Source organism: Panthera tigris, chromosome C1 (assembly GCF_018350195.1).
Source record: "Panthera tigris isolate Pti1 chromosome C1, P.tigris_Pti1_mat1.1, whole genome shotgun sequence".
NCBI classification, from domain to species: domain Eukaryota; kingdom Metazoa; phylum Chordata; class Mammalia; order Carnivora; family Felidae; genus Panthera; species Panthera tigris.
Genome location: NC_056667.1, coordinates 42,324,391 through 42,348,821, shown reverse-complemented (window position 1 = coordinate 42,348,821; position 24,431 = coordinate 42,324,391). Strand labels below are relative to the sequence as shown.

Sequence of the window (24,431 nt, the reverse complement as noted above, 5' to 3'; positions counted from 1 at the left end):
CCTCTCAGACCTCTCCATTGAGAAATAACCATTTCTTCCTCTAAGCTACTACATCACTTTTTCATACCTCCTTTATGACACTTATATACTAACTATAAATATATTAAACCCCAAAATCTTAAACCCCCTTAGTGGAAGGTCCTTGTCTTACTCATCTCTGTGGCTCCACTGTACCTCTAAAGGGCAAAATTGGAAAGAATATCATTATTGGGGGGCAGGGGGGGACTCCCACAGAGCCCTTTGCTGTCACACTAAACAGTTGGATAGTACATAAAATCAAAGGCCACTGTTTGCCCTGGCTATCTAGCTAAAAATTAGCCCAAGCTCTTTTCCCTTTGTCCTTCCTAATGAATCAGTAAGCGATTATCTGTATAGGTTCTTCTCCTTGACCCAGGAATTCTTTTTACGGTTGCAAGGTTGTTCCACAATCAAGATAGACTACACAGTAACATCAATGTTCAAATACCTAAATTTTCTATTTTACCTGCTTCTTTTGCCAAGTCAGGATAGTCTCTTGAATTCTCAAGTCCAGGCTTTAGGAACTAGAAATATAGAAGGAGATAATAGCAGAAGCAAATATAGTTAGATTTTTCTCACAACAGAGCACTGCAGAAATTCATTCATCTATTAGCTTACACAAAAACACACTGAGCACCTAACATACTGAGCACCTATCATGTTCCTGGACTCTGACAATAAATAATATACAGTCCTTGCACTCGGGGAGCTTCCAGTCCAACAGAAAACAGAAAATTATACTACAGTGTCCATAAGTACAGAATAATTTGGGAGGGAAAACTACATAGGTTCAGAGGGAGGATTAGAAAGGCTTCCCAGAGGAACTGACATTTAAATTAGGTCTTTTAGGATGGAGTTTGCCAAGTCAAAGACAACAAAACTTCTAGGGCAAAGGTCTAGAAGTGAGAGAATATGTCTCAATCCAGGTACTATAAACAAGTTTATATTGCAGCAGTTGAAGTGCAAGATAAGTTACAGCAAGTGACAGGTACAGAAGAGTAACTTAGGTCCAAATGATGGTAACCACTAACATTAATTGGGCACTTACTGTGTTATGCATTATGCTAAGCACTTCACATATATTAACTCATTTAATCTTTACAATAATCCTAAGAGGTAGTCACTATTATTATCATCACTTTACAGTAAGAAAACTAGGGTATATAGAGAGATTAAGTAATTTGCCCAAGGTCACATAGCCAATAAGCAATGAAGCTGAAACTTCAGACAGTCTGGCTCTGGAGCCAACTCAGGGAACGTTATATGCATTCCTTTGACATCTGAGCTTTATCCTGAAGACAATGGATTTTTTTTTTTTAAGAAACTGGAAAAAAAACAATGAGATACTGCTACACACCTATTAGAATGGCCAAAATCCAAACACTGACAATACCAAATGCTGACAAGGATGTAGAGCAATAGGAAGTCTCATTGCTTGTGGGAATGCAAAATGGTATGTCCACTTTGGAAGACAGCTTGGTGGTCTCTTATAAAACTAAACCTTCTCTTAACATTAATCCAGCAATCCTTGGTATTTATGCAAATGAGTTGAAAACTTATGTCCACAACAAAAGCCCACACAGGCACATTTATAGCAATTTTAAATAACTGCCAAGACTTGTTAAGTAACCAAAATGTTTTTAGTAGGTGAATAGATAAATAAACTGTGGCACATGGAACACTACTCAGTACTAAAAAGATATGGACTATCAAGTCATGAAAAGACACAGAGGGTGGTGCCTGGGTGGTTCAGTCAGTTAGCATCTAAATACTGGCTTTGGCTCAGGTCATGATCTCACGGTTCATGACACAGAGAAGAATTCCTTGTTGGACTCTGCCCTGACAGTTCAGAGCCTGCTTGGGATTTTCTCTCCCCACTCTCTCTGCCCCTCCCGTTTGTGCTCTCTCACGCATACATTTTCTCTCTTTCTCTCTCTCAAAATAAACGAATAAACTTTAAAAAAACAAAGAAAAGACATGGAGGAATTTTAAATGCATGTTACTAAGTGAAGAAGTCAATCTGCAAAGCCTACAGACTGTATGATTCCAACTATATGACATCCTGGAAAAGGCAAAACTATGGAGATAGTAGAGATTAGTGGTTGTCAGAGGTTGAGGGAAAAGAGGGATGAATAGGCAGAGCACAGAGGATTTTCAAGGCAATAAAACTATTCTGTATGATTTTTTTTTTAATGTTTGTTTATTTTTTGAGAGAGAGAGAGAGTGACAGCGAGGGAGGGGCAGAAAGAGAGGGAGACACAGAATCTGAAGCAGACTCCAGGCTCTGTGCTGACAGCATAGACACAGGGCTCGAACCCACAGACCATGAGATCATGACCTGAGCCAAAGTCAGATGTTTAACCAACTGAGCCACCCAGGCACCCCATATTCTGTATGGTATTACAATGGATACATGTCATTATACATTTGTGCAAACCTAGAATATACAACACCACAACGGAACCCTAATGTAAGCTATAGACTCTGAGTGACAACGATGTGTCAGTTTAGGTTTACTGATTATAACAAATGCCCCATTCTGGTGCAGATTACTGATAGCGAGTGAGGCTGTGCATGTGTGGGGGCAGGGAACATATGGGAACTCTATACTTTCTGCTCAATTTTGCTGTAAACCTAAAACCGCTTTGAAAAATAAAGCCTTATTTTTTAAAAAAGAGAGAGACTGGGGTGAGAAGAGCTGCATTTTAGATTATTATAGATGTAATGTGGAGAAATGAATGAAGGGAATAGGCAGGAGGCAGTGAGGACAAATGATCCTGAAACAGTCCAAGTAAGAGTTGACTAAGATAATAGCAGAAAAGATGAAAAAAGTAGACAGATTTAAGAAACATAAAAGAAGAAAATCTACCAAACTAGGTGGCCAACTAAATAAAGTGGAGTGGTGGGGCACCTGGGTGGCTCCGTCGGTTGAGCGGCCGACTTCAGCTCAGGTCACGATCTTGCTGTCCGCGAGTTCGAGCCCCGCATCGGGCTCTGTGCTGACAGCTCAGAGCCTGGAGCCTGTTTCAGATTCTGTGTCTCCCTCTCTCTGACCCTCCCCCGTTCATGCTCTGTCTCTCTCTGTCTCAAAAATGAATAAACGTTAAAAAAAAATTTTTTTTTTAATAAATAAAGTGGAGTGGTTTGCTGGTCAGTGGAGGTGCTAACAAAAAATTGGCTTTCAAAAAATTTTGACTGCAAGCCACAAAAAATACATGTTACAACAAACCCAGTAGACACATATATACATACACAATTGAAGCTAAATTTTCATGAAATACTTATCCTTGTTATACTGATAAAATATTTTCTATTCGATTTCAAGTTTTTAATGCTAGAAGCAACCTACCAAATTTACTTTTCAACCTCCCAGTGAGTCACAAAACCAGTCTTAAGTATTATATAGAGACTTGACTTACATGCCACATTTCATTGCACAGTGCTGAAATACATCTGTTGAACTTGAACCAAAAGAAAACATTTAACATTTCTTCCCATTCTGTCTCATCCAATTTCTTCATAATTCCTGCATTAGGGAATCCTTCATAATTCCCTAATTCAGTACCTAAAAATTGCCTATTCCACCCCTTATTCTTCAATTCACTATCCACAATCAGATCATTTACAGAGAGCACTCATATACAGAGAACAGTATGCTAGGTTCTAACTGGTTATACCAATTCATGATCAAATTATAACCCATGTAGTGAAACAACTGCACTTTCCCAGTGCTTACTGAAATCAAGGTAATTTTTAAATGACTAGCCAAGCAAATAAACACATACAACACTACTTCTTCAAAATAAAAAGCATAGTTAGGTGGAAACTACCTAATGTCCATTAACAGCAGACTGGATCAACTGTGGTATGTTCACACAGTGGACTACATGACATCAAGTAGAATGAAAAATCTATACACATAAAATTATGGATGAATCTCACAAATATAATGCTGAATAAAAAAGCCAGGACTAATCTATAGCATTAAAGGTCTAAAGTCAGGATGATGGCAATCCTTGCAGGTGAGGAGTCGGTGACTGAAAAAGAGCACAAAGGAGATTCTGAGGTGCTGGTAAAGTTCTATTTTTTTTAGTTTTTATTTGTTTCATCAAAGAAATGCAAAACAAACAAAAAGCACCATAAGGCATTAATAAAAACGGCAATTCAGTTTCACTACTCTCCACACACTAGTCTTACTTGTTCCCAAAACATCCACTTATAATTCTTTTAGACATTTCTTTTTTTTTTTTATAAACTGCCATATTTCTAAATGTTCTTATACTATCATTTCTTTATCAATTTCAGAAATTATATCACAATCTCCAAAAAGGGCCAGTGAGGATTAGGTCTCTTTAGGCCCCCTCACATATACATTTACACTTACTCCATCCCACTTATACAATTGAATAATTTTTTATTAAATCAGTACTCATTGTTTACTTCATTAAGTAAATATTTTTTATTACTGAGCCAAGTTGTGTGCTATAATTACATTTCCTATGGTACAATTTTTTTTCTAGAGTTATTTTTAAAAGTTTTAACCTTTTGGGGGCACCTGGTTGGCTCAGTCAATAGAGCATGTGACTCTGAATCTCGAAGTTGTGAGTTTGAGCCACAGGCTAGGCGTAGAGATTATTTAAAAACAAATAAATAAACTTTTTTTTTAATAATAAAAAAGTGGCGCCTGGGTGGCTCAGTCAGTTGAGCATCCGACTTCTGCTTGGGTCATGATCTCGCGGTTTGTGAGTTCGAGGCCCATGTCGGGCTCTCTGCTGACAGCTCAGAGCCTAGAGCCAGCTTTGGATTCTGTGTGTGTCTCTCTCTCTGCCCCTCCCCTGCTCATTCCCTCTCTCATTCTCTTTCAAATAAATAAATGTTTAATAAATAAATGATAATAAATAAAAGTTTTAGCCTTTTTAAAGATTAATTGTAAATAGCAGAGATACAGAATACCACACACAAAACATGAATTACTCTAAGGCAAACACTCTTGCAACCACTGACAAAGATTCACCAAACTCTAGCCAGGCTCCTCTGAGCCCTCTTCTCTAAGCTACCACCTTGGCTTATAAAAACCAAACATTAGCACAGTTTCTAACAGCTCAAGTCCACATCCCTAGGATGACTCTAGCCCTACTTAAAGTGTCTCAAGGCTACCAAAAAGAAGTTACTGTTTGTTCCCACAAACACAAGAAGATAGGACCTCTGTCTCCAAGTCTCTGTGGGAGAGTGGGAGCCCAAGTTTGGATGAGCACCAGTTAGCAAACCCAAGTGGATTTCACATGGCCGAGACCCCCCTTCCTCCTTTTTGTAAGTTTTCATTTCCCTAGCACTACACTACTGGGCCCCAACTCACCACCCTCCCTATTCCCTCATTTCCCTTTAAAACACCCAGTCACCTCTGTATACATCAAAACTGAGTGCACTTCACACTGGACTTTCCCTTTCACAGTCATATGTTACTGACTGAAATATGTCCTGATGCTTTACCTAGTGTCTGCCTTTCCTTATCTTTCACACCACCACCCAGACCGATAAATTGAACTTTGCTTCCATTTTTACTCCAGAAACTCCTCTAAGCACTCCGTCCCAATCTCAATCTCCTTTTACTATCATTCTCTTACAGCAATCACTTCTTTGTAATATTTCATTACTTTATCATCCAAGTATGTATCTGTAGACACTACAGTTTAGTCTTGCCTTTTATCAAAATTCCATGGGTCTTTTAATTCTCTTTTAATCTACAGGTCCTCCTCCACTTTCTTTCCCTCTCAATGTATCTGTTTAAGAACCTAGAACATTTGACCTAAAGCTGCCCAGATAAGTGTTGCTTTAGCAAACTTGTTTCAGTTGTGCGTTGGGCTGGGGGGGGGGGGGGTGGAATGTAAAATGTATTTCTTCTGTAAGTCATGAAATTATCATACATTAAAGTATTAGGAAAATCAAGTGCTTATTATTTGGTCCTAACTATAAGGGCATCAGAATTTAAAAAAAAAAAAAAAAAAAAGTGACCAGAATAACTTAGAGCGAGTTGAAGAAATAGGAGAAAATATAGTACTTGGGTACTTTGCTATAGACTGAATGTCTGTGTCCTCCCAAAAGTCATATATTGAAATCTAATCCCCAATATGGTTGAATTTGGAGGAGGGGCCTTTAGGAGGTCATGAGGATGGAGCCCTTACAAATGGGATTAATACACTTATAAAAGAGACCCCAGAGAGCTCCCTCACCCCTTCTGCCATGTGAGGACACAGCAAGATAGCTGTCTATGAACCAGAAAGTAAGACCGCACAAGATACTGAATCTGCCAGTGCCTTGATCTTGGACTTCCCGGCCTCCAGAACTGTGAGAAATGAGTATTTGTTGCTTAAGCCACCCATGCTACAGTATTGCTGTTACAGCAGTCCAAACAGATGAAGTCAGACCACTTCTTGAAATAGGTAGAAGGTAAATCTATGAAAAAAGGGCATATCAGAAGGTAAGCAGCATAAGCAAAGGGACTTGGGCTGCTATCCGCCAGGTGGTGGTTGTGATTTAGTTGTATTAAAATCTGTTGACATCCACCATAGAAATTCTAACTTATTTCCTATACTGATAATAAAATCTCATTACGAGAACTTCAAGTTGTATGGGGAACTTAGCTTTTCAAATTAAGAACCATCACACAGGGGTGCCTGGATGGCTCAGTCCATTAAGCGTCCGACTTCAGCTCAGATCATGATCTCATAGTCCCTGAGTTCAAGCCCCATGTCAGGACTCGTGCTGACAGCCTGGAGCCTGCTTCGGATTCTGTGTCTCCCTCTCTCTCTGCCTCTCCCCTGCTCACACTCCATCTCTCTCAAAAATAAACATTTTTAAAAATTAAACAAACAAACAAACAAAACTATGCTGGCTTCATGCTGAGAGGCTGAGCGTAATTCCAGGAAAGAAGCCTGGCAGTCCCACTCTGGCTGATGCTTCAGGTGCTCACTGCCTCTCTAACAACTCCCTGAAAAAAAAAAAAAAATGCTGAATGCTACTTTCACTTTTTGCCTTTTTCTAAAAGCGAAAATCCTCTTCGAATTTCAGCGAATGAAAATAGGCACAAACACAGGTCTCTGAAACACAGGTGAAAATGAAGTGGCACAACCTGTACTTGCCACAAGTTCAGCCGCACCGAAGCAAAGGTTAAGTACGGGACTCTGCGGGAAAGTCGGGAGGATCAGAAGCTTCTTGGAGAAGCTAAGATCTGAACCAGTCTTTTAAAAGCCCAAAGTCGGGGCGCCTGGGTGGCTCAGTCGGTTAAGCGTCCGACTTCAGCTCAGGTCACGATCTCGCGGTCCGCGAGTTCGAGCCCCACGTCGGGCTCTGGGCTGATGGCTCAGAGCCCCTGGAGCCTGCTTCCGATTCTGTGTCTCCCTCTCTCTCTGCCCCTCCCCCGTTCATGCTGTGTCTCTCTCTGTCCCAAAAATAAACGTTAAAAAAAATTAAAATAAAATAAAATAAAAGCCCAAAGTCAACCAAGCACAAGGAGTAAGAACAAGAGAAGGAAAGCAAGAGAAGCATAGAACAGAGTGCGGGTGAAAGTAATAAGCAGTTTGGCATTACTCGCACTTAGGAGCGGGGAGGGCCTCAAGAAATGAGGCCTGGAGCCTCTGGATTCCTGAGAACCAAGCAGGGTACCACTGCAGGGTCAGAAAGGGGATCGGAGGATCCAGGAAACCTGCCCCTTGTGCCAAGACACTGCACATCACTGTTTCTCCTCATCCACACTTCTAACTGTGCCTGTAAAGGAATCCTACAGGGAGTACTCCTGGGTGTGGAGAGCTGGGGACATTCCCCTTTCCGTACCTGCTTCCCTTTCCAGTGTAAGGAGGATCTTGCCTCGTCAAAGAGCCACATACCTTGGGATTCCACTCAGAATCAAAGGAGGTGTGGGTTTTCGGTTATGTTGGGGTGTCCGTCACAAAACCTGATCCAGGGAGAACGGACAAGGCGGAAGGGGAAAGAAATGGCCACAGGAACCACCCCCAGACAGCGCCATACCTCAGAGACAACCCTACACCGCAACCCATCCGAGTCGCCACTCTCATGCACTCTCATGCCAAGAAGCCGGAACGGACCAGTGGGGTGCCCGGGGCACCCTCCCGGTAGGAAGGACAAACCGCCGGCCAGCGCCAGGCCCCTGACCTTCCCGCCGTGCCCCTGTCACCTCGGAGCTCCCCGACTCCTCGGCCTCTCCGGCACAGAGCGAAGAGGTCCGCGGCTCTGTTTACCTTGGTCATCCCAACCCCCACCACGAACACCCGGTGCCGGGGCCGAGGCTTTACGGCCGTAAGGAGCATGGCTCAGACTGTGCGCTGCGGAGGCCAACAGAGGAAGCCCTGAGGCAGCCGACGCGGGCGCTCACTGACCTAAGCGGCAGCGACGCCAGCGGTCACCCAAGAGCTAGGGGCGGGGCCGGAGGCGGTGAGGGGGCGGGGGACACGTTCCGGCGGCGCGAGGTGGAGCGAGAGTAGGGCGCCTGCGCGTGCGCAGAGGCGTCCGGTGGTCGCGTTCTTTTCCGGGACGGGGGCGTTCAGCAGTTCTTTGTCTGCGAAGCTCTGGACCCGGCTCACAAGCGGATGGGAGTCTGAGTCCACACATCAGGAAAAAGTTTCATAACCTAGTGCAGCCATTCGGGTTTACGTTCTCTATGATAAGAGGAGTAGCGCCTGAGGGTGAGAGCAGAGGGTGGCCTGAAACCGGACTCAGAAAAGCGTAGCCTGAGGAAAGGTTTTGGGAGTGTTGTAATTGTTCTGTATCCTGTTACTGTTGGTACTCAGAAGAGTCAGTGCAAGTGCAAAAAGTCATAAGGCTGTACACCAACAAGACTATGGGGAGTGTTTTACTGGATGTCTAAAACAACCAGATTTCATTTCACTAGCTATGTGACCTTTCTTGTTAATCTCTGAATCTCACTCTTGCTCCCGCAAATTATGCTCAGAAACTGAGCTTTGTCTTTGCCGATGGTTTATTTAGCACAGATTTGCTGTAGGGATTCTAATTTATAATAGTAATATTTCACAAGCCAGTAGCATACGGTTAACGTCTCTTAATAAGCTCATAAAGAAATAACATACTCCAAACCAAAGATAGGTTAACTACATTATAGTTCCAGGCAAAAGGGAGATGAAATAAAGTCCAAGTTTAGTTGTGATGTACTTTCTATGAGTTAGTTGGTCCTCTGTAAATCAGTCCTTCCAACTAAGCTGGGAATCAGCTGCCAGCTTAGGTTCCTTACTGCTGGGGCACACAGCTAGTTGGCACGGAGTTGACCACTACCTAGGAAGAGTAGGCTTGCCAAAGCAGAACAGAAGTCTTTGTCTTCCTGAGACCACTGTGCCTTGAATACCACTCAGGACCAAGGGTAGGGTGGCCACCCCACATGAGCAAGTGTCTCAAAACCTTCAGAGATCTGTTTTGATCAGCAAAGAGTAGCCTTGCCCAAATAGAACATTCTCAATAAGTCCTCATAAATTCTTGGTATTTAAAGTTTAAAGGTCCATTATATCATAGTTGCTCCTCCATATGTTCCTGTCTATAAGCACTCAGCAGCACAATTCTGCTATCATCTTCACATGGCCTCCCAAGTTCACCCTCAGATCAGAACAACTGCACGTAAGTCATAAGTGGATTTGAAATCTTCACAAACCAACACATTCTCATAAGGTGTTTTGTGAAGATGATCCTAATAAATACACAGCAAGGACCCTTACTCAGGACTCCTGTCTCCTCCTGGACATTAACCTCTCTCATATTCAATTCTGTGTCTGCTCCCTTGCTGGACAAGAGAGAATTCCAGACTCAAAGTCTGTGACACCTATGGCCATACTGTTATTACTTTGTAATAACAAAGGCATAGGACTTTGTCCTATGCCCATTGCTGCTTTGCTGATCTTTCTTGGAGACCTAGGAATAATAATAATGTAGAGGAAGGGGGCACTTTGTTATTTTAAAAACCAGGCACCAGATTACCTCTTAACAAAAGGAATTCTTTTACTGGTATATTAGTTTGCAAGTGCTGCTATAACAAAGGACCACAGGTCGGATGGCTTAAACAACAGAAATTTATTTCTCCACAGTTCTGGAAGCTGAAAGGCTGAGATAAAGGTGTCAGTAGGTTGATTTTGTCTGAGGTCTCTCTCCTTGGCTTACAGATGGCCATCTTCTCCCTTTGTCTTCACAGGTCTGTCCTCTATACCTATCTGTGTCCAAATTTCCTCTTCTTATAAGGACATCAGTCATATTGGATTAATGTCTAGCCTAATGACCTCATTTTGAACTTAATTACTTTTTTGAAGACCCTATCTGCAAATACAATCATATTTTGATGTACTAGGGAATAGGACTTCAGCATATGAATTTAGGGGGACATAATTCAGTCCACAACAGTTAGCATTAACCTCATTAAGTATGAGAAGTGGGGTCCCACAGTTGATCCCCAACCTTTCTCATGCATTCTTGTGTCTACTATTCTTTAAGGAGTGAAGGAGTTGGAGTTGTGTCCACTAATATATAGAAAAGGGACACAGAGGGATGGCCAGATGATCCATAACCTGAATTAACTCATTGGAAGCAAAGGCAAGGGATCAAAAATGACTAGGACTGATACAAACCCCAATTAATCTTTTAGGTCACACAGAGGAACTTAGGGTTTCCCATTAGACCCAGGAAGGAGATGAGAGCACATTTTTGCTTAAACCTTACTAGACATAATGATGACCTCAGCAAACACCAATGACTTTAAAAAGAGAGAATTTTAGGGGTGTCTGGGTGGCTCAGTTGGTTAAGCATCTGACTTCAGTTCAAGTCATGATCTCATGGTAGTGAGTTCGAGCTCCGCGTCAGGCTCTGTGCTGACCGCTCAGAGCCCATAACCTGCTTTGGATTCTGTGTCACCATCTCTCTCTGCCCCTCCCCTGCTCATGCTCTCTCTCAAAAATAAATACACATTAATTTTTTTTTTGAAAGCGATGGCTTTCAAAAAAAAAAAAGAATTTTATTTCTAGATCACCTAATAGTCCAGCCATTGGTTGGAGGCATGAATTATTAGTGACTTTGGGGTCATTAACAAGTGGAAGGCAAGTGAGGTAGAGTGTTCACTGAACACTCTTTATTGATCCACTCAGAATGAACTAAACAGGGCCACTGATGACCTCCGCAAAAGCATTTTGGGTAGATAGTGGAGGCAGAGACTAGGGATTCACATTCACAAATATTTTTGCCATCTAATTAGTGAGCATAAATTTGGGATGATTGAAGAGTAACTGGGAGGTGAGGCAGTGAAGCCCATGAATGTAGACAACGTCAGAATGAATAAATGAAATGACATTTAAAAAATGGAATAAGAAGCAAGGTTCACACACCCCCATTCAATCATCATAATACCACCATGACATAGTGACAAAGATTCTCTTCTTGACCAAATTCTAACCATGCCCCTCTGAGCCCACTTCTCTACTAGGCCTCAACCTTGGCCTACAATGACTTGAACACTAACATAGTTTCTAGCAGATCAAGGCCACATTCCTAAGATGACCCTGGCCCCCCTTAGAGTGCCTGGAGGAGAACACTTAAGCCAACTGTAGAAATTAATAAAGGAAAACCCTCACTAAAATGCAGTCAGGAGGCCAGAAAGAGGAGTTCTCATGAGATACCACTGGACATCAATTACAGGAGGAATTGTCAATTATAATAGACTCAACAGGAGAGGGTGTACATTGTATCTCCTACAAGAAATCCAGTAGGTCAGCAGCTCAGCCCATGAGAAACTGTGATCACTCTGACCTCTTGCTTTTCTCCCGTGGGTTTTGGTTTTAAAGCAACCACTCCCAACTTCTCCATAAAATATGGTTTCCTCCTCTGTTGGACTAGCCTGTTTTTTTCCCGTGGCTTGTTTGTCCCAAATTGCAATTCTTGGCTATTCCCAAAGACACCTATTTTTGCTGGTAAAACAACTTTTATTTTTAAGGCCAGCACTGCCAAGAGAATTTACTGCTTGTTTCAGCCAACACCTGAAGACAGCACCCCCACTGTCTGTCACCGCTGCCACCAACCCCAGTCTCTGTGGGAGCCTAAGGTTGGCTAGGCGCCAGTTAGCTAACCCAGATGAATTTCACGTGGCCAAACGCCTTTCCTGATTTTTGTAATTCTTCACAAGCCCGGTTCACCCACCTCTGTCGTTCCTCTTTCTCCCTTTAAAATTCTCAGGCACCTCTGTACAAATGGAAGTTGAGTTCAGTTCACACACGACACTTCCCATTTGCAGTAGTACATTATCTCTTCTCACTACTTTAGCCTCCCCTTTATCTGCGACAGTAGTCACTATTATTATCCCCGCTTTACTGATTAAAACACTGGCACTTAAAGAGGTTGACATCCTTGTCCCAAATCACACAGCGGAGCCGGGCTTTACCTAGCCAGGGCTCCAGGGCTCTAAGAGTCAAGAGGCGAGAAGAACTGTGTTGTGCTCTCCGCCCATAGGTGGAGCAGTTTGCGAAACCTGGGGGCGCCGCTGCAAGCTTTCAGCGAGAGAGGAGGGAGCAGTGGAGGGGCCCTTGGCACCTTCCCAGCCTGCGCCCAGATGCTGCGAGCCCTGACCAGTGCCCTGCGCCTTCCACGCCCCTGGAGACCCCTTCAGACCCGCAGCTGCGCCTCCGATGGGGCGGCTGGGGACCCGGAGATCCAAGTGCGCGCCCTGGCAGGTCCAGACCAAGGTAAGTGCGCTGTCGCGGGAGCGCCCAGTGGGGAGACGCGACGGGTCCGGGCCGGGCTCCTGGCGCTGCTGCCAGGGCCGAAGCCATGGCCAGAGCGGCCCACTACACGCGGGAACACAGACCAGTAAGGGGAAGGCGGGTCGTTTAAGGATTTGATCCCGAATGTGCGGTTTCCCAGTCAAGGCTCCCCACGCCTTCCTAAGGCCGGGGAGGTGGGTGGCCCCGTCACTAGCCGCCCAGACCCTAGTTGAGGTGGAGCTCCAGGTCAATCTAAGTCCCTTCAGTCCCCCATTCGAAGGCCTGGGGCTGTGACGGAGGGACGGAGACTCGCTCAGCGATAGACCAAGCACCGGCGACCCCCACCCCTCACCGCTTCCACCCCAGTAACTTTAAAAGGCCTGCTGTCCCGTCGGCCAAGAGTCCTGGCTAGTTTCCAGAGCGCCGAGGGGGCGGAGCCAATCTGGCTCGCCATGCAGGGAAGAAGAGGGAGGAGAGCAGAGGAGGAGCAAAGACCTGGGCAAGTCTCCATGCGCTCTGGCCCTGCTGTGGCTGGCCTTGGTTGGCGGACTTTTACACTCTGAGTCAAAGGAGAAAGTTCGTGCTGGTCACTGGCAGAGAACTTTTTTTTCCTAAGTAGGCTTCACGCGGAGCCCTAAGCTCAAAGTGGGGCTTGAACTCACTACCCTGAGATCAAGACCTGAGGTGAGATCAAGAGTGGGATGCTTAACTTACTGAGCCACCCAGGCAGCCCTCCATTTTCCACTATGGGTGTTTTGTTTTTTGCTGGGGTGCAAGGGGATGTCAAAGTGCATTCAGTGGCATTAACACCCCTCAGTCCTCTGCGTGTTACCATAAGGGCAAAGCCATTTTCTTGGCTTTACTTTCTCCCCAGTCCCAACTCTCTCCCTGAGTTTGATGTAGCATAGTTTGTGTTTTAATTTACAGTTTTAAAGTACATATCGTCGTACTATATAACTACTATATAACTCGTATTTCTTCCTTTTTTCCCCTGGTTGATACTAAGTTTTGAAGAGCTGCTTTGCCATATAAATCCAGTTTCTTGCTCCCTGCTGTTGTATACTGTTCTGTAGAGTGCATCCTGGACATGGACATGAAGGGTCTTCCTCTAGCCATTTGGGATTGTTGGTTCTTTTTTGTTTTGTTTTTTTAATGTTTATTTATTTTTGAGAGAGAGAGAGAGCAAGGGAGGGGCAGAAAGAGGAGACACAGAACTCAAAGCAGGCTCCATGCTCCGCACTGTCAGTACAGAGCCTGACATGGGGCTCGAACTCACAAACTGTGAGATCATGATCTGAGCTGAAGTCAGACACTTAACCGACTGAGCCACCCAGGTGCTTAGGATTGTTGGTTCTTAGAGAATACTCCTTACTCTCATGCTTAGTTCATTGCAAAACACAACAGCACTTGCTTTGAGATTGTTATAATTATTCTCCCTACTTTACAGATTAAGAAATTGAGGCAAAGGTTAGGCAGTTTGAACCAGATCTGATTTCAAAACCTGTTTTCTCAACTATTAGATCATCACTACTTTTTTAGTATTGACTCAAAAGACAGACTTCTACATCAATTAAAAAAAACCAAAAACCAAAAAACTATCATATGTCAAATTAGGGCTCACTTGCAAATACAGAATGTTTTATCCACAAATAACAAGGATTAGCAGATTAAACGGCTGCCCTTGCCAGAGGGCATATAGAAGGCAGGAGGAAGTCATTGAGGAAGGAAACCACGGAGGGAGGAAACCAGGGAGAAACCACAATGGAGGAGGCAGCAGGAAGAGACTCACAAAGGAGAACACCGCCACCACCCCCTCCCTACCTCCATCCCCCCACCTTCCACCAACCTAAAGTGATTTGGGGTCATTTGATATTCATGTTAGAAGCCACAGGTTCTGCTTCCACTTGAGCTGACGACACCACAACATTGTCACATTTTTCTGTTGTCCTTGAAAATGGGATTCCCTTTTTAACCACTCTTGGCTCTTCTTATGGCTCTACCCAACTCCTTAGCTGGGCGTTCAACGTTCTCCACCACAACCTTACCTTTCCATCTTATCTCTTCAGTGCATTGGGTTCATTTCAAACTGTCCCACCTCTGTTTTGTTCACTTGGATTCTCTTTCCACTCTGCTTATGTAAGTCCTTATGGAATTACACACCCCCTCCTTCCCATTTTCCCATTACTTTCCATGTATCTAAACTTATCTCTCACATAGGTTGTTAACTCTTAGAGAGTGAGGATTGCTAGGTGGGTCCAGCTATTAGGCACATTCTCTTTTGGGCCTGAATTTCCCCTTCTATATAGTAAGGGGTTGTAAAAAGAGTGGGTCTCTAATACCTTACAGTGGTTCCTGTTGACTTTTTCTGGGAAACAAGAATTTTCTGTCCCTTTCAAGGTCTAATTTCTAGGTAAGAGTGGGGAGGGTATAGTACACACCTATCCTTACTGTGGAGGTCCAGCAAGGGCAATGTTCCCAGAATCAGGGCTTGACTAGAAAGTCAGGGACCATGGCTGATTCCTCCCTATTTCTCCAGGACTTGACATGTGATAAGTGCAAATTAAATGAAAGCCAAACATAACCCTGTCTGGCTCCTCATAGCTCCCAGCTTGGAGTTCATTCCTTCTATTAAATCCTAGAGTTTCCCTAGCATCTATGCATTTTTCCTGCTCACTGCTCACTCACAAACTTTGGCTAAGCACTTATGGGCATTATCTCTCTCTTTTTTTAAGATTTTATTTTTAAGTACTCTCTACACCCAAGATTTACAAACAAATTTACAACCCCAAGATCAAGAGTTGCATTCCCTACTGACTGAGCCAGCTAGGTGCCCCAAGGCATTATCTCTTTTAATCCTCATAACAACCTTTTTATTATTAAAAAAAAATTTAATGTTTATTTGTTTTTGAGAAACAGAGCGCAAGTGGGGGGTGGGGGCAGAGAAAGAGGGAGACACAGAATCGGAAGCAGGCTTCAGTCTCTGAGCTGTCAGCGCACAGCCCAACATGGGGTTCAAACCCACGAACTGTGAGATCGTGACCTGAGCTGAAGTCAGCCGCTTAAGCAACTGAGCCACCCAGGCGCCCCCCTTTTTATTATTTCTACTTATGGATTAGGAAATTGAAGACCAGAGGGTAAAGCAACTTGCCCAAGACCAGTGGAACTAGTAGTATATGACTAAGCTGTGACATGAGCCAAGCACCCCATTTGTATTCTGAAAGAAGGAGATAGAGATGGAGAGAGGGGACAAAGATGAAATATGGGAGACATCAGCCAGAAAGGCAAGACAGAATAGGAAAGTGAAGAGGAGAGAAGAACGTCTATCAATCTCAGGATATTGCCTGAGGATAACAAATTACCACAAATTTTATTGCTTAAAATAACACACATGTATTATCTTATAGTTCCTATAGATCAGAAGTCCAGGCACAATGTAGCTGGGTTCTCTACTTCAGGGTTTTACTAGGCCACAATCCAAGAATTGGCCAGGGGTATGGTCTCCTCATAGGCTTGACTAGGGAGAGATCTGCTTCCAAGCTCCTCCCATTGATAGAAGTCACCTCCTGTGGTTGTAGGACTGAAGTCCTGTTTTCTTCCTGTTGGTCTGGGGGGTGTCTCGCAGCTCCTGGGGGCAGCCTATAGTTCTTTGCCACAGGACCCTCTCTATAGGTCCACTAGTTTCTCTAGTATGCCCTAGCAAGACAGAGTCTTATATACATTGTAACCTAATTATAGAATGAACATCTCATCTCCTTTGCCATATCATTAAATTTTAATCTTCAAAGTGACATTTTATGAGTTTAGCTGTATTCTGTTGGTTAGAAGCAATTCACGGGGCCCTGCCCACACTCTAGGGAAGGAGATTATTGAGGATATGAAGATGGGGCCTGTCTGCCACAAAGATGTTGGACCTCTAGACTGGTTTCCTCAATCCCTCTGATATGGTTTCTTTGTATCTACCAGAGTTTCCCTTCCCCAGAGTTGCAGCATTTTCTTTCATGGAGCATTAGAGCTGGAGAAGACCCTGGGGACATCTGAGTTCTGTGGGACCTCCAGACCTGTTGGGCTCAAAGAACTCTTTGAAGGTTTCTGGGGAGGCTAAGGAAGCCAGCCTAGTCTGCATGTTATAGATTTCTGTCCTGAACCACAGTTCTCTAACTCCTGGCTGGAAACCCTGTCCCTTGAGCGCTCCAAAACTTTTATTGTCCCTTCTGTGTCTCAGATTAACTCACACTGAGAATGCCATCTTAATAAATACTGCTTATTTCACAGACAAGGCTCAGGACCCTGGGGGAAAATACTAAGGGGTCTTTGAAGGCCAAAGGATAGGTAAATACAGGAGGGGATACAACCAAGAAGGTATGAGAGTATTTGAGCCCTTGCCCAGAACTGGTCTCTCTTCTCTACAACTGGCCCAGATTGTGGGGGTGAGTTGAGGCCAGAGTAGGATGCAATGGCCATATTGGGGATGGAGGGGGGGGGGCATCTTTTGGGTGGTATTAAGGAATTTGGCTTAATTTTGGTGAAAAGGGAAAGGGAGGGTCATGGTTGGATTTGGGTTAGAAAGAGGACTCTGACCCAAATGAGGAATGAATGTGGAGTAGGGAGGGGAAGCAAGACCGAAGGCAGGAGGGCCAATTTTGGGTGATCCATGTAGTAAAGAACCCTTATAGGTTGCTGGCTGCAAGGAGGGATATTAGCTGAAGTATCTGAGATGTCATTTAAGTGGTTGAACTGGCATTGGAGACTGAGTAAATTCCATGGGTGAGGAAGAAGGGACTTCTGAGTTGATAGATCATTTACTCACAAAGGGAACAGGAGAAAAGATTGATCATTTTTTTTGACCGGTTGGTCAAGACATCAAGTGGGCAACTGTGTATTCAGGCTTAGAGCTCCGGGGAGAGTTCTGGGCTAGTCAAATATGCAGAGCAGTTCTGGGTATACAGGAGGCAAGCACACAGGGGGTGTGGAAGGTGGAGAAGGGGCAGATGAGCATGTGAAAGCCCTCCTGACTTGCCTGTGTGTTTGTGTGTATAATAACAGCAGAAGCAGGTAGGAACCAATGCAGTGGTCATTGTTGTCCGTCTCTCCGTGTTGCTCCATGGGGGTTACAAGCCCTTTCACTTCTGTGAGGGAGAAAGAGCAAGGGGTTATTCCCTCCATGTTATGGTCAGGGAAACTGAAGCCTGGGTGTCTGTGACTCGCTCTAAGTCACACTGCTCATCAAGGGTAGAGGCCACCAAGAATCCAGGCAGCTGCCTCCAGGCCCCAGCCCAGGAGTGAGCAGGCCAGCTGGCTCACCCAAGGCTGCCCTGTCACCTGCAGGAATCACGGAGATCCTGATGAACAGACCAAGTGCCCGTAATGCCCTGGGGAATGTCTTGGTCAGTGAGGTGAGAAAGGGCAGCACCAGGGTGGGTGGGGGCTGGGCTAGGGCTGGGCTGGGAGATACCTGAAAAGATCTTCTCTGCAGCTTCTGGAAGCTCTGGCCCGGCTGCGGGAGGACCAGCAAGTACGCGTTCTGCTATTCAGAAGTGGAGTGAAGGGTGTGTTCTGTGCAGGTGGGTTTCCTCCCTTGCCTCTACCCCAGGGCTAGCAGGGTTCCCACCAGCCTATAGGGGGTTGGGGGCGTAGGTCAGCTCTAGCATAGGACTTATTATTCCCATTTTATAGATGTGAACTCAAATACTCAGAGGTAAAATGCCTCGCCTAGTGTTACACAGCTAGTAAGAGGTAGAATAGAATTCAATTTTAACTTGGCCCCTCTGACCCTCAAATCCTTATTCTTTCTGCTACACCATGCTCTGTTCTGACACTTCACTGAGGAAACTAAGTGCTGTGACATTGACAAGGTCTGTGGCCAAGAAGGTACTCTGTGCCCCTTTGCCCACCCACAAGATCTCAGTTCCTGTCGCCAAAACTCTCCACTGCCCCTGGACAATTTGGTCCTCACAGTAGGGCAAGCATCACCAACTTCTGTTTCAAAGACACAAAACACTGACTCACATCCCCACAACAAGAAGCAAGTGAGTGAGAGATGCACTGAGCTGAGCTAAGAACCCACTATGGGGTGATTGGGGAAGGGATAGCAGGAGTCACTGAGGAGGTGAGAAGAGGCCATGGATGGGTAGGATGGGAAGAACATGGAATTTCAAGATGATATGGCTCAGTCTCTAGGTCTGAGCTGTCGGGATCACAGTGCCCAGTTTGGGGTCTTTCCTGGCACAAGTATGCAGAGGGGTCTGCCTGACGCAGCTGCCTCTGACGCAGCTGAGGATGAGGGCCTCACTCTACCCTGGCTTCCTCCTTCAGCTCTATGCCTGTCTGACCTTCTCTATGAAGGTCCCAGTAGCCCCACTATCCCAGCTAAGCACAGGGAAGTGGAGGGGTTGGGGGGATGGCTGCAGGAGGTCTGGGTCTGTCTCTGACTTGTTCTGGAATCCTGGGATAGTCCCTACCCCTCTTTAGCCTCAGTTTCTCCATCTGTCTTTGAGGGGCTGGGACTAATCAAAGACATGCAAGGGCTGTCAGCTCTGAATTCCCATAGTTTCAGATGTGAAGAGAATATATTCACTCCCTACTCCCACCTCAGCCCCCTGCCATCTGGCCTTTGATGACTCTGCCATGGTACTACTCTTACCAAAGTCCTTCCCAACTCCATCCCACTGTATCCTGCACTTGCTTGTCAGTTCTCTCATCTTGACTTTGTAGTCTCCTTGGACCACACTGACCCCTCCTATCAAAAAGTAATATGTTGGGGCACCTGGGTGGCTCAGTCAGTTAAGCGTCCGACTCTTGATTTTGGCTTGGGTTATGATCTCAGGGTTGTGGGATTGAGCCCCACATCGGGCTCTGGGCTGACAGCACAGAGCCTGCTTGGGATTCTCTCTCTCTCTCTCTCTCTCTCTCTCTCTCTCTCCCCCACCCCCGCTCTCATGCACTCTCTCTCTCAAAATAAATAAACCTTAAAAAATCAAGATGTCAATTATTTCTCAATAAAACTGGGAAGAAATAATACATTTTTGATGTTTAAATTTGTTTATCTATTTTGAGAGAGCGGGAGAGAGAGAAAGCATGGGGGAGGGGGGAGGAGCAGAGAGAGAAAGAGAGAGAGAGAATCCCAAGCAGGCTCCATACTATCACCGTGGAGCCTGATGTAGGGCTTGAACCTACGAACCGTGAGATCATGACCTGAATGGAAGTCAGATGCCCAACTGACTGAGCCACCCAGACGCCCCAAGAAATAATACATTTTAAATATTATCATATATATTTTAAATTGTGGTAAATAAATAAATTACACAGAGTTTACACTTTAACCATTTTTAAGTATAAAATAAAGTGGCACTGAGTACATTCACATGGCCATGCAACTATCACCACTGTCCAATTCCAGAAATCTTTTATCATCCCAAATTCTGTACCTATTAAGCAATCCCTCTCCATTCCTCCTCCCCCCACCAGCCCCTGATAATCTCTGTTGTACTTTCTATCTCTATGAATTTGCCTATTCTAGATACCTCATACAAGTGGAATCATACATTTGTTCTTTTGTATCTGGCTTTTTTTACTTAGCATAATATCCTCAAGGTTCACCCATAGTGAACATGTCAGAGCATGTCAGAACTTCATTCCTTTTTATGGCTGAATCATATTCCATTGTATTTATACTACGTTTTATCTATCTTGATGTGCCCTGGGTTGTTTATACCTTTTGGGTATTGTGAATAGTGCTGCTATGAAAATTGGTATGCAAGTTTCTGTTTGAGTCTTTGCTGTTAAATCTTTTAAGAGTGACACTGCTGGGTCATATAGTAATTCTACGAATAACTTTTTGAGGAACTGCCCATGTGTTTTCCACAGCAGCTGCATCATTTCACATTCCCACCAGCAATGCACCAGCGTTCTCCACATCCATGCCAACACTTACTTTCTATTTCTGTGGTTTTTTAGAATAACCATCCTAAACGGTGTGAGGTTGGTTTCTCATTGTGGATTCAATTTGCATTTCCCTAATGACTAATGATGTTGAACATCTTTTCTTGCTTGCGTTTATTGCCCATCTGTATATGTCTTCTTTGAAGAAATGTCTATTTGAGCCCTTTGTCCTTTGTGGTTTTGGTTGTTGAGTTCTAAGAGTTCCTTAGGTATCCTAGATATTAATGCCTTATCAGATATGTAAATTGCTGGTATATTCTTCATTCCACGGGGTGTCTTTTCACTCTCTTGATAGTGTCCTTCGATGCACAAAAGTTTTTAATTCTAATGAAGTCCAACTGACCTTTTTGTTGTTGTTGCACCTGTCCTTTTTTGACACACCACCCGCCCCCCCCCTTTCCTCCCTGGCTTCCTGGCCCATGCCTTCCTCCCTGAGATTTCACCTTCCTCTCTGCCTCTCAAGTCACCTTTGCTGGGTCCTTTAACAACCTGGGATTCAGTAATAGGTCATTTCCCAAGGGCTGTCACCACCCCCTCACTATCTGCAGGTGCAGACCTGAAGGAGCGGGAGCAGATGAGTGAGGCGGAAGTGGGGATCTTTGTCCAGCGGCTCCGAGGCCTGATGAATGAGATTGGTGAGGGTCTTGGAATGGGTTGGAGGAGGGCGTTCAGGGGCCCTGCTGATCCCAGCCCCACCACACCTACCATCCTCTACTGTAAAGAGAGGACAGTTTCTGTTGTGAGCTCTGTGAAGACAGATGACTCTCCCAGGAGGAATGGCACAAAGAATTCTACAAGGTGGAAAGGGACAAGAGAGTTCAGAGGGCATTTCTCCCGGAGGGGGCTCTGGTGCTCAACCTTTGTGTCCTGCTAGTTCTGACCTTCCCACCTCTCTACCCTCAGGGTTCAAGCCCAGCTATTCCAGTGGAGTCAGATTTCAGGCTGCAGGCCTTCGGGCTTTGATAATTACTGCTCTTTTTGCCTGGAATATCCCTCCTTGGCCACCTGAACTTTTTACTCATTCTTTAAAACCACCAGGAAGCCTTCCCGGACTGGTTCTCCAAGATTTCTTTATCAGAGCACTGATTACCATGGGTCATCATTGTCTGTTTACAGATCTGCCTTCCCCATATCTATTCAATTCTATGTTTTCAGCACCCAGCATGGGGCTTGGCACACAGAACTTGGAGGAAGTGCAGAAAGGCTGGTCTGGGGAGGCCAGCAGGAGAGTGGGCCTGAGCACGGATCATTCAGCCCATCTCCCCACCCCAGTAGCCCAGCTAATTTCCCAACTTTCCCCAATAGAAAAACCAACTTCTAAGATAACCTGGCTGAGGTACCAGGTAAGGTTCCAAACCTGGGACCCATGAGGCCCTCTGTCCCAACCAGCTAGCCCCTTTCCAACCTTGAGTCCCTGTTCTGGTCCTGCTAGGGCCTCTCAGGCTGAGCCCTTCTTCATCTCCACAGCAGCCTTCCCGGCACCCACTATTGCGGCTATGGACGGGTTTGCCTTGGGTGGAGGCCTGGAACTTGCCCTGGCCTGTGATCTCCGAGTAGCAGGTACTGGGCAGAAGAAGAGGTGGGACAGGGTGAGAAGGGAAGAAGTAAAGCAGGGTAAGTCTGGAGATTCTGCAAAGTCAGCCACTGCTCTGAGCTTTCCAATCAACAGCAAAACTAAATGTAACGTGAGAGATACAGAGCAAGTTTGGGGGAAACTGGTTTCCCTCCTGGCCCAGCCACTGACTGCTATAGTACCTTTTACTCTTCAGAACCAGCCTCCTTCACCTCAGGAATGCTTCTACCAACCCCACAGCAGTTGGCGAGAGGACAATCAACAAAAACGCAGGGAGGGGAGACTGAGGAAAAGATTAATTGTTCAACTTTCCGGTTCTATGCAAGCCAGATTTGTCATGTTTTGCACAAAGAACCATGGGGGCAGTTTGTCACCAGCCCAGTTAATCACAAACATGCCTGGGCAGAAACACTGCCCTCTGGTTCACTGGTACCAGGCAAGTGTTGCAATACTTGTTCAGAGCGGTTGAGTTTGAAGAGTGGAGGGAGGGGATGAAAAAGATGATTGCCTTTAACCTTACAGACTTGCTGGTTAGTGTGCCCTTCTTGGCAGAAAGTCTGAGTGCTATCTGGTGCTACTCTCTTCCTTTCACTGCTTTTTCCTGCCACTCCAGGTAGAACATTTAGAAATGTGTAACTCCAGGCACAGAGGTAGCATCTACATGATGCATATCAAAGAGAAGGTATCAAATTACCAAGTCAGATCATAGCTCCAACTCTGTTTCTCATGTGCCCATGTTTAGGGCAACTAACTTGCAGGGTTTGGGTAGATGGCAGAGAGTGACTATAAAACCCCTCATAGGCAGGAGTATTGGCCATTCCCTGCTGCCAGACTGCATGGTTCAGATGGTCCGTGAGGGAATTCAGGAGAAGCCTGTGGGGTGGGACACACAAGGGAGCTCCTTAGAGGAAGTAGAACTCAAAAGGCGAAGTGGACTGAAACATGGGAATTTTCAGGCTGATGAAAAGCTGGGAGGAATAACTGTGGTGTGAGCGTAAGTCATGATACTATAGGCCAGGCCAGAGCTAAGGGTCCATGAGACAGAGAATCCATTAACCCACAAATAGGCACTGGGGGGTCCCAAGAACCCCTTCCTTGTTACAAGCACCAGTACCTTGTTTGATCCTTAGCAGCTCTCTGACGATGGCAGAAGAGTAACCATATTTTTTCCACCTATGAATGAGGCTCAGAAAGGGTGAGATTTGCTTGGATGCATACCTCCACCACCAGAGGAGGCAGGATGAGGGCCTAGGCCTCCTGACTTCTATGTTAGGGCTCTTGCCAAGGCAGAGTCTGGGGAGGTCTGCTGCGGCCAGCCCATGACAGAAGTGGTTGGCTGGAGGGGTGAGCCTAGGGGCAGAGGACTCTTCTCTCTGGGGACTGGCACTGCAGGACAGCATGGGTGCTTCACTCTGTTCTGTTTAAGCAGCTTCCTCGGCTGTCATGGGGCTGATTGAGACCACCCGAGGGCTCCTCCCAGGAGCAGGTAACTGTACCCACAGCACCCATCCTTCTCTACTTACCCATTCCCACTCTATCCAAGCTACTCCCCTGCTTCCATCCTTTGCCTTATGTTCTGGGCTCTGCCCTTCCATCCTAACTCAGAATCTGTTCCTCTGAGAAGTCTTGGCTGCATCCCAGACTGGGCTCCTCTGGGCTCCCACTTCCTATGTCGATTTACCACCCGTACTCCATCCTGGCAGGAGGGACTCAGAGGCTGCCTCGATGTCTAGGGGTGGCCCTGGCAAAGGAGCTCATCTTCACAGGCCGAAGACTGAGTGGTGCACAGGCTCAAGCCCTGGGGTTGGTGAACCACACTGTTCCCCAGAATGAGGAGGGCAATGCTGCCTACCACCGGGCAAGAGCGCTGGCCCAGGAGATCCTGCCCCAGGTGAGGTAGCAGCCTAGCACAGGAGAGCCTGTGCCACGGGAGGGGGTGTGTATGTGTACACCTGTGGGGAGGCGAGGGGGTGCGTCCTGTGAGGACACACAAGATCCACTTAACTGGACTTAAATTTAATTAAAAATTTAGTTTCTCAGTTACACTTCCGCCATGTCAAATGTTAATAGCTACATGTGGTTAGTGGCTACTAGATCAGACAGTACTGCAATAAAATGTCCCCAAAACTATAAAGCAAGATTCTAAA

At 45.4% G+C, this 24,431-nt stretch overlaps 2 protein-coding genes across 14 annotated transcripts in view; one reads left to right on the top strand and one right to left on the bottom strand.

Moving 5' to 3' along the window:
• The window catches only part of SCP2 (sterol carrier protein 2), a 125,375-nt gene extending 116,974 nt beyond the window's left edge, over nt 1–8,401 (bottom strand). For 2 of the 4 annotated variants that reach the window (XM_007077188.3, XM_042997201.1), the window contains exons 1-2: nt 8,274–8,401; nt 485–542 (exon numbers count right to left, since the gene is read on the bottom strand). In XM_007077188.3, coding sequence (XP_007077250.1) covers nt 485–542; nt 8,274–8,342 — 127 coding nt within the window. In that variant the 5' untranslated portion in view covers nt 8,343–8,401. Of the gene's footprint in view, nt 1–484; nt 543–7,848; nt 7,970–8,273 lie in introns of those variants that run through there. The other 2 variants (XM_042997200.1, XM_042997203.1) reach the window with 2 other exon arrangements.
• Nucleotides 8,402–8,667: 266 nt separating this feature from the next.
• ECHDC2 (enoyl-CoA hydratase domain containing 2) overlaps nt 8,668–24,431 on the top strand; it is a 36,462-nt gene continuing 20,698 nt past the window's right edge. For 3 of the 10 annotated variants that reach the window (XR_006221433.1, XM_042997193.1, XM_042997194.1), the window contains exons 1-7: nt 12,523–12,755; nt 18,099–18,166; nt 18,247–18,334; nt 21,260–21,346; nt 22,179–22,325; nt 23,714–23,770; nt 23,988–24,175. Coding sequence is in view for 9 of the 10 variants with exons in the window: in XM_042997193.1 (XP_042853127.1) it covers nt 12,623–12,755; nt 18,099–18,166; nt 18,247–18,334; nt 21,260–21,346; nt 22,179–22,325; nt 23,714–23,770; nt 23,988–24,175 (768 nt within the window). In the remaining variant the exon portion in view is untranslated. Of the gene's footprint in view, nt 8,718–12,522; nt 12,756–18,098; nt 18,167–18,246; nt 18,335–21,259; nt 21,347–22,178; nt 23,798–23,987; nt 24,176–24,431 lie in introns of those variants that run through there. The other 7 variants (XM_007077190.3, XM_007077189.3, XM_042997192.1 and 4 more) reach the window with 7 other exon arrangements.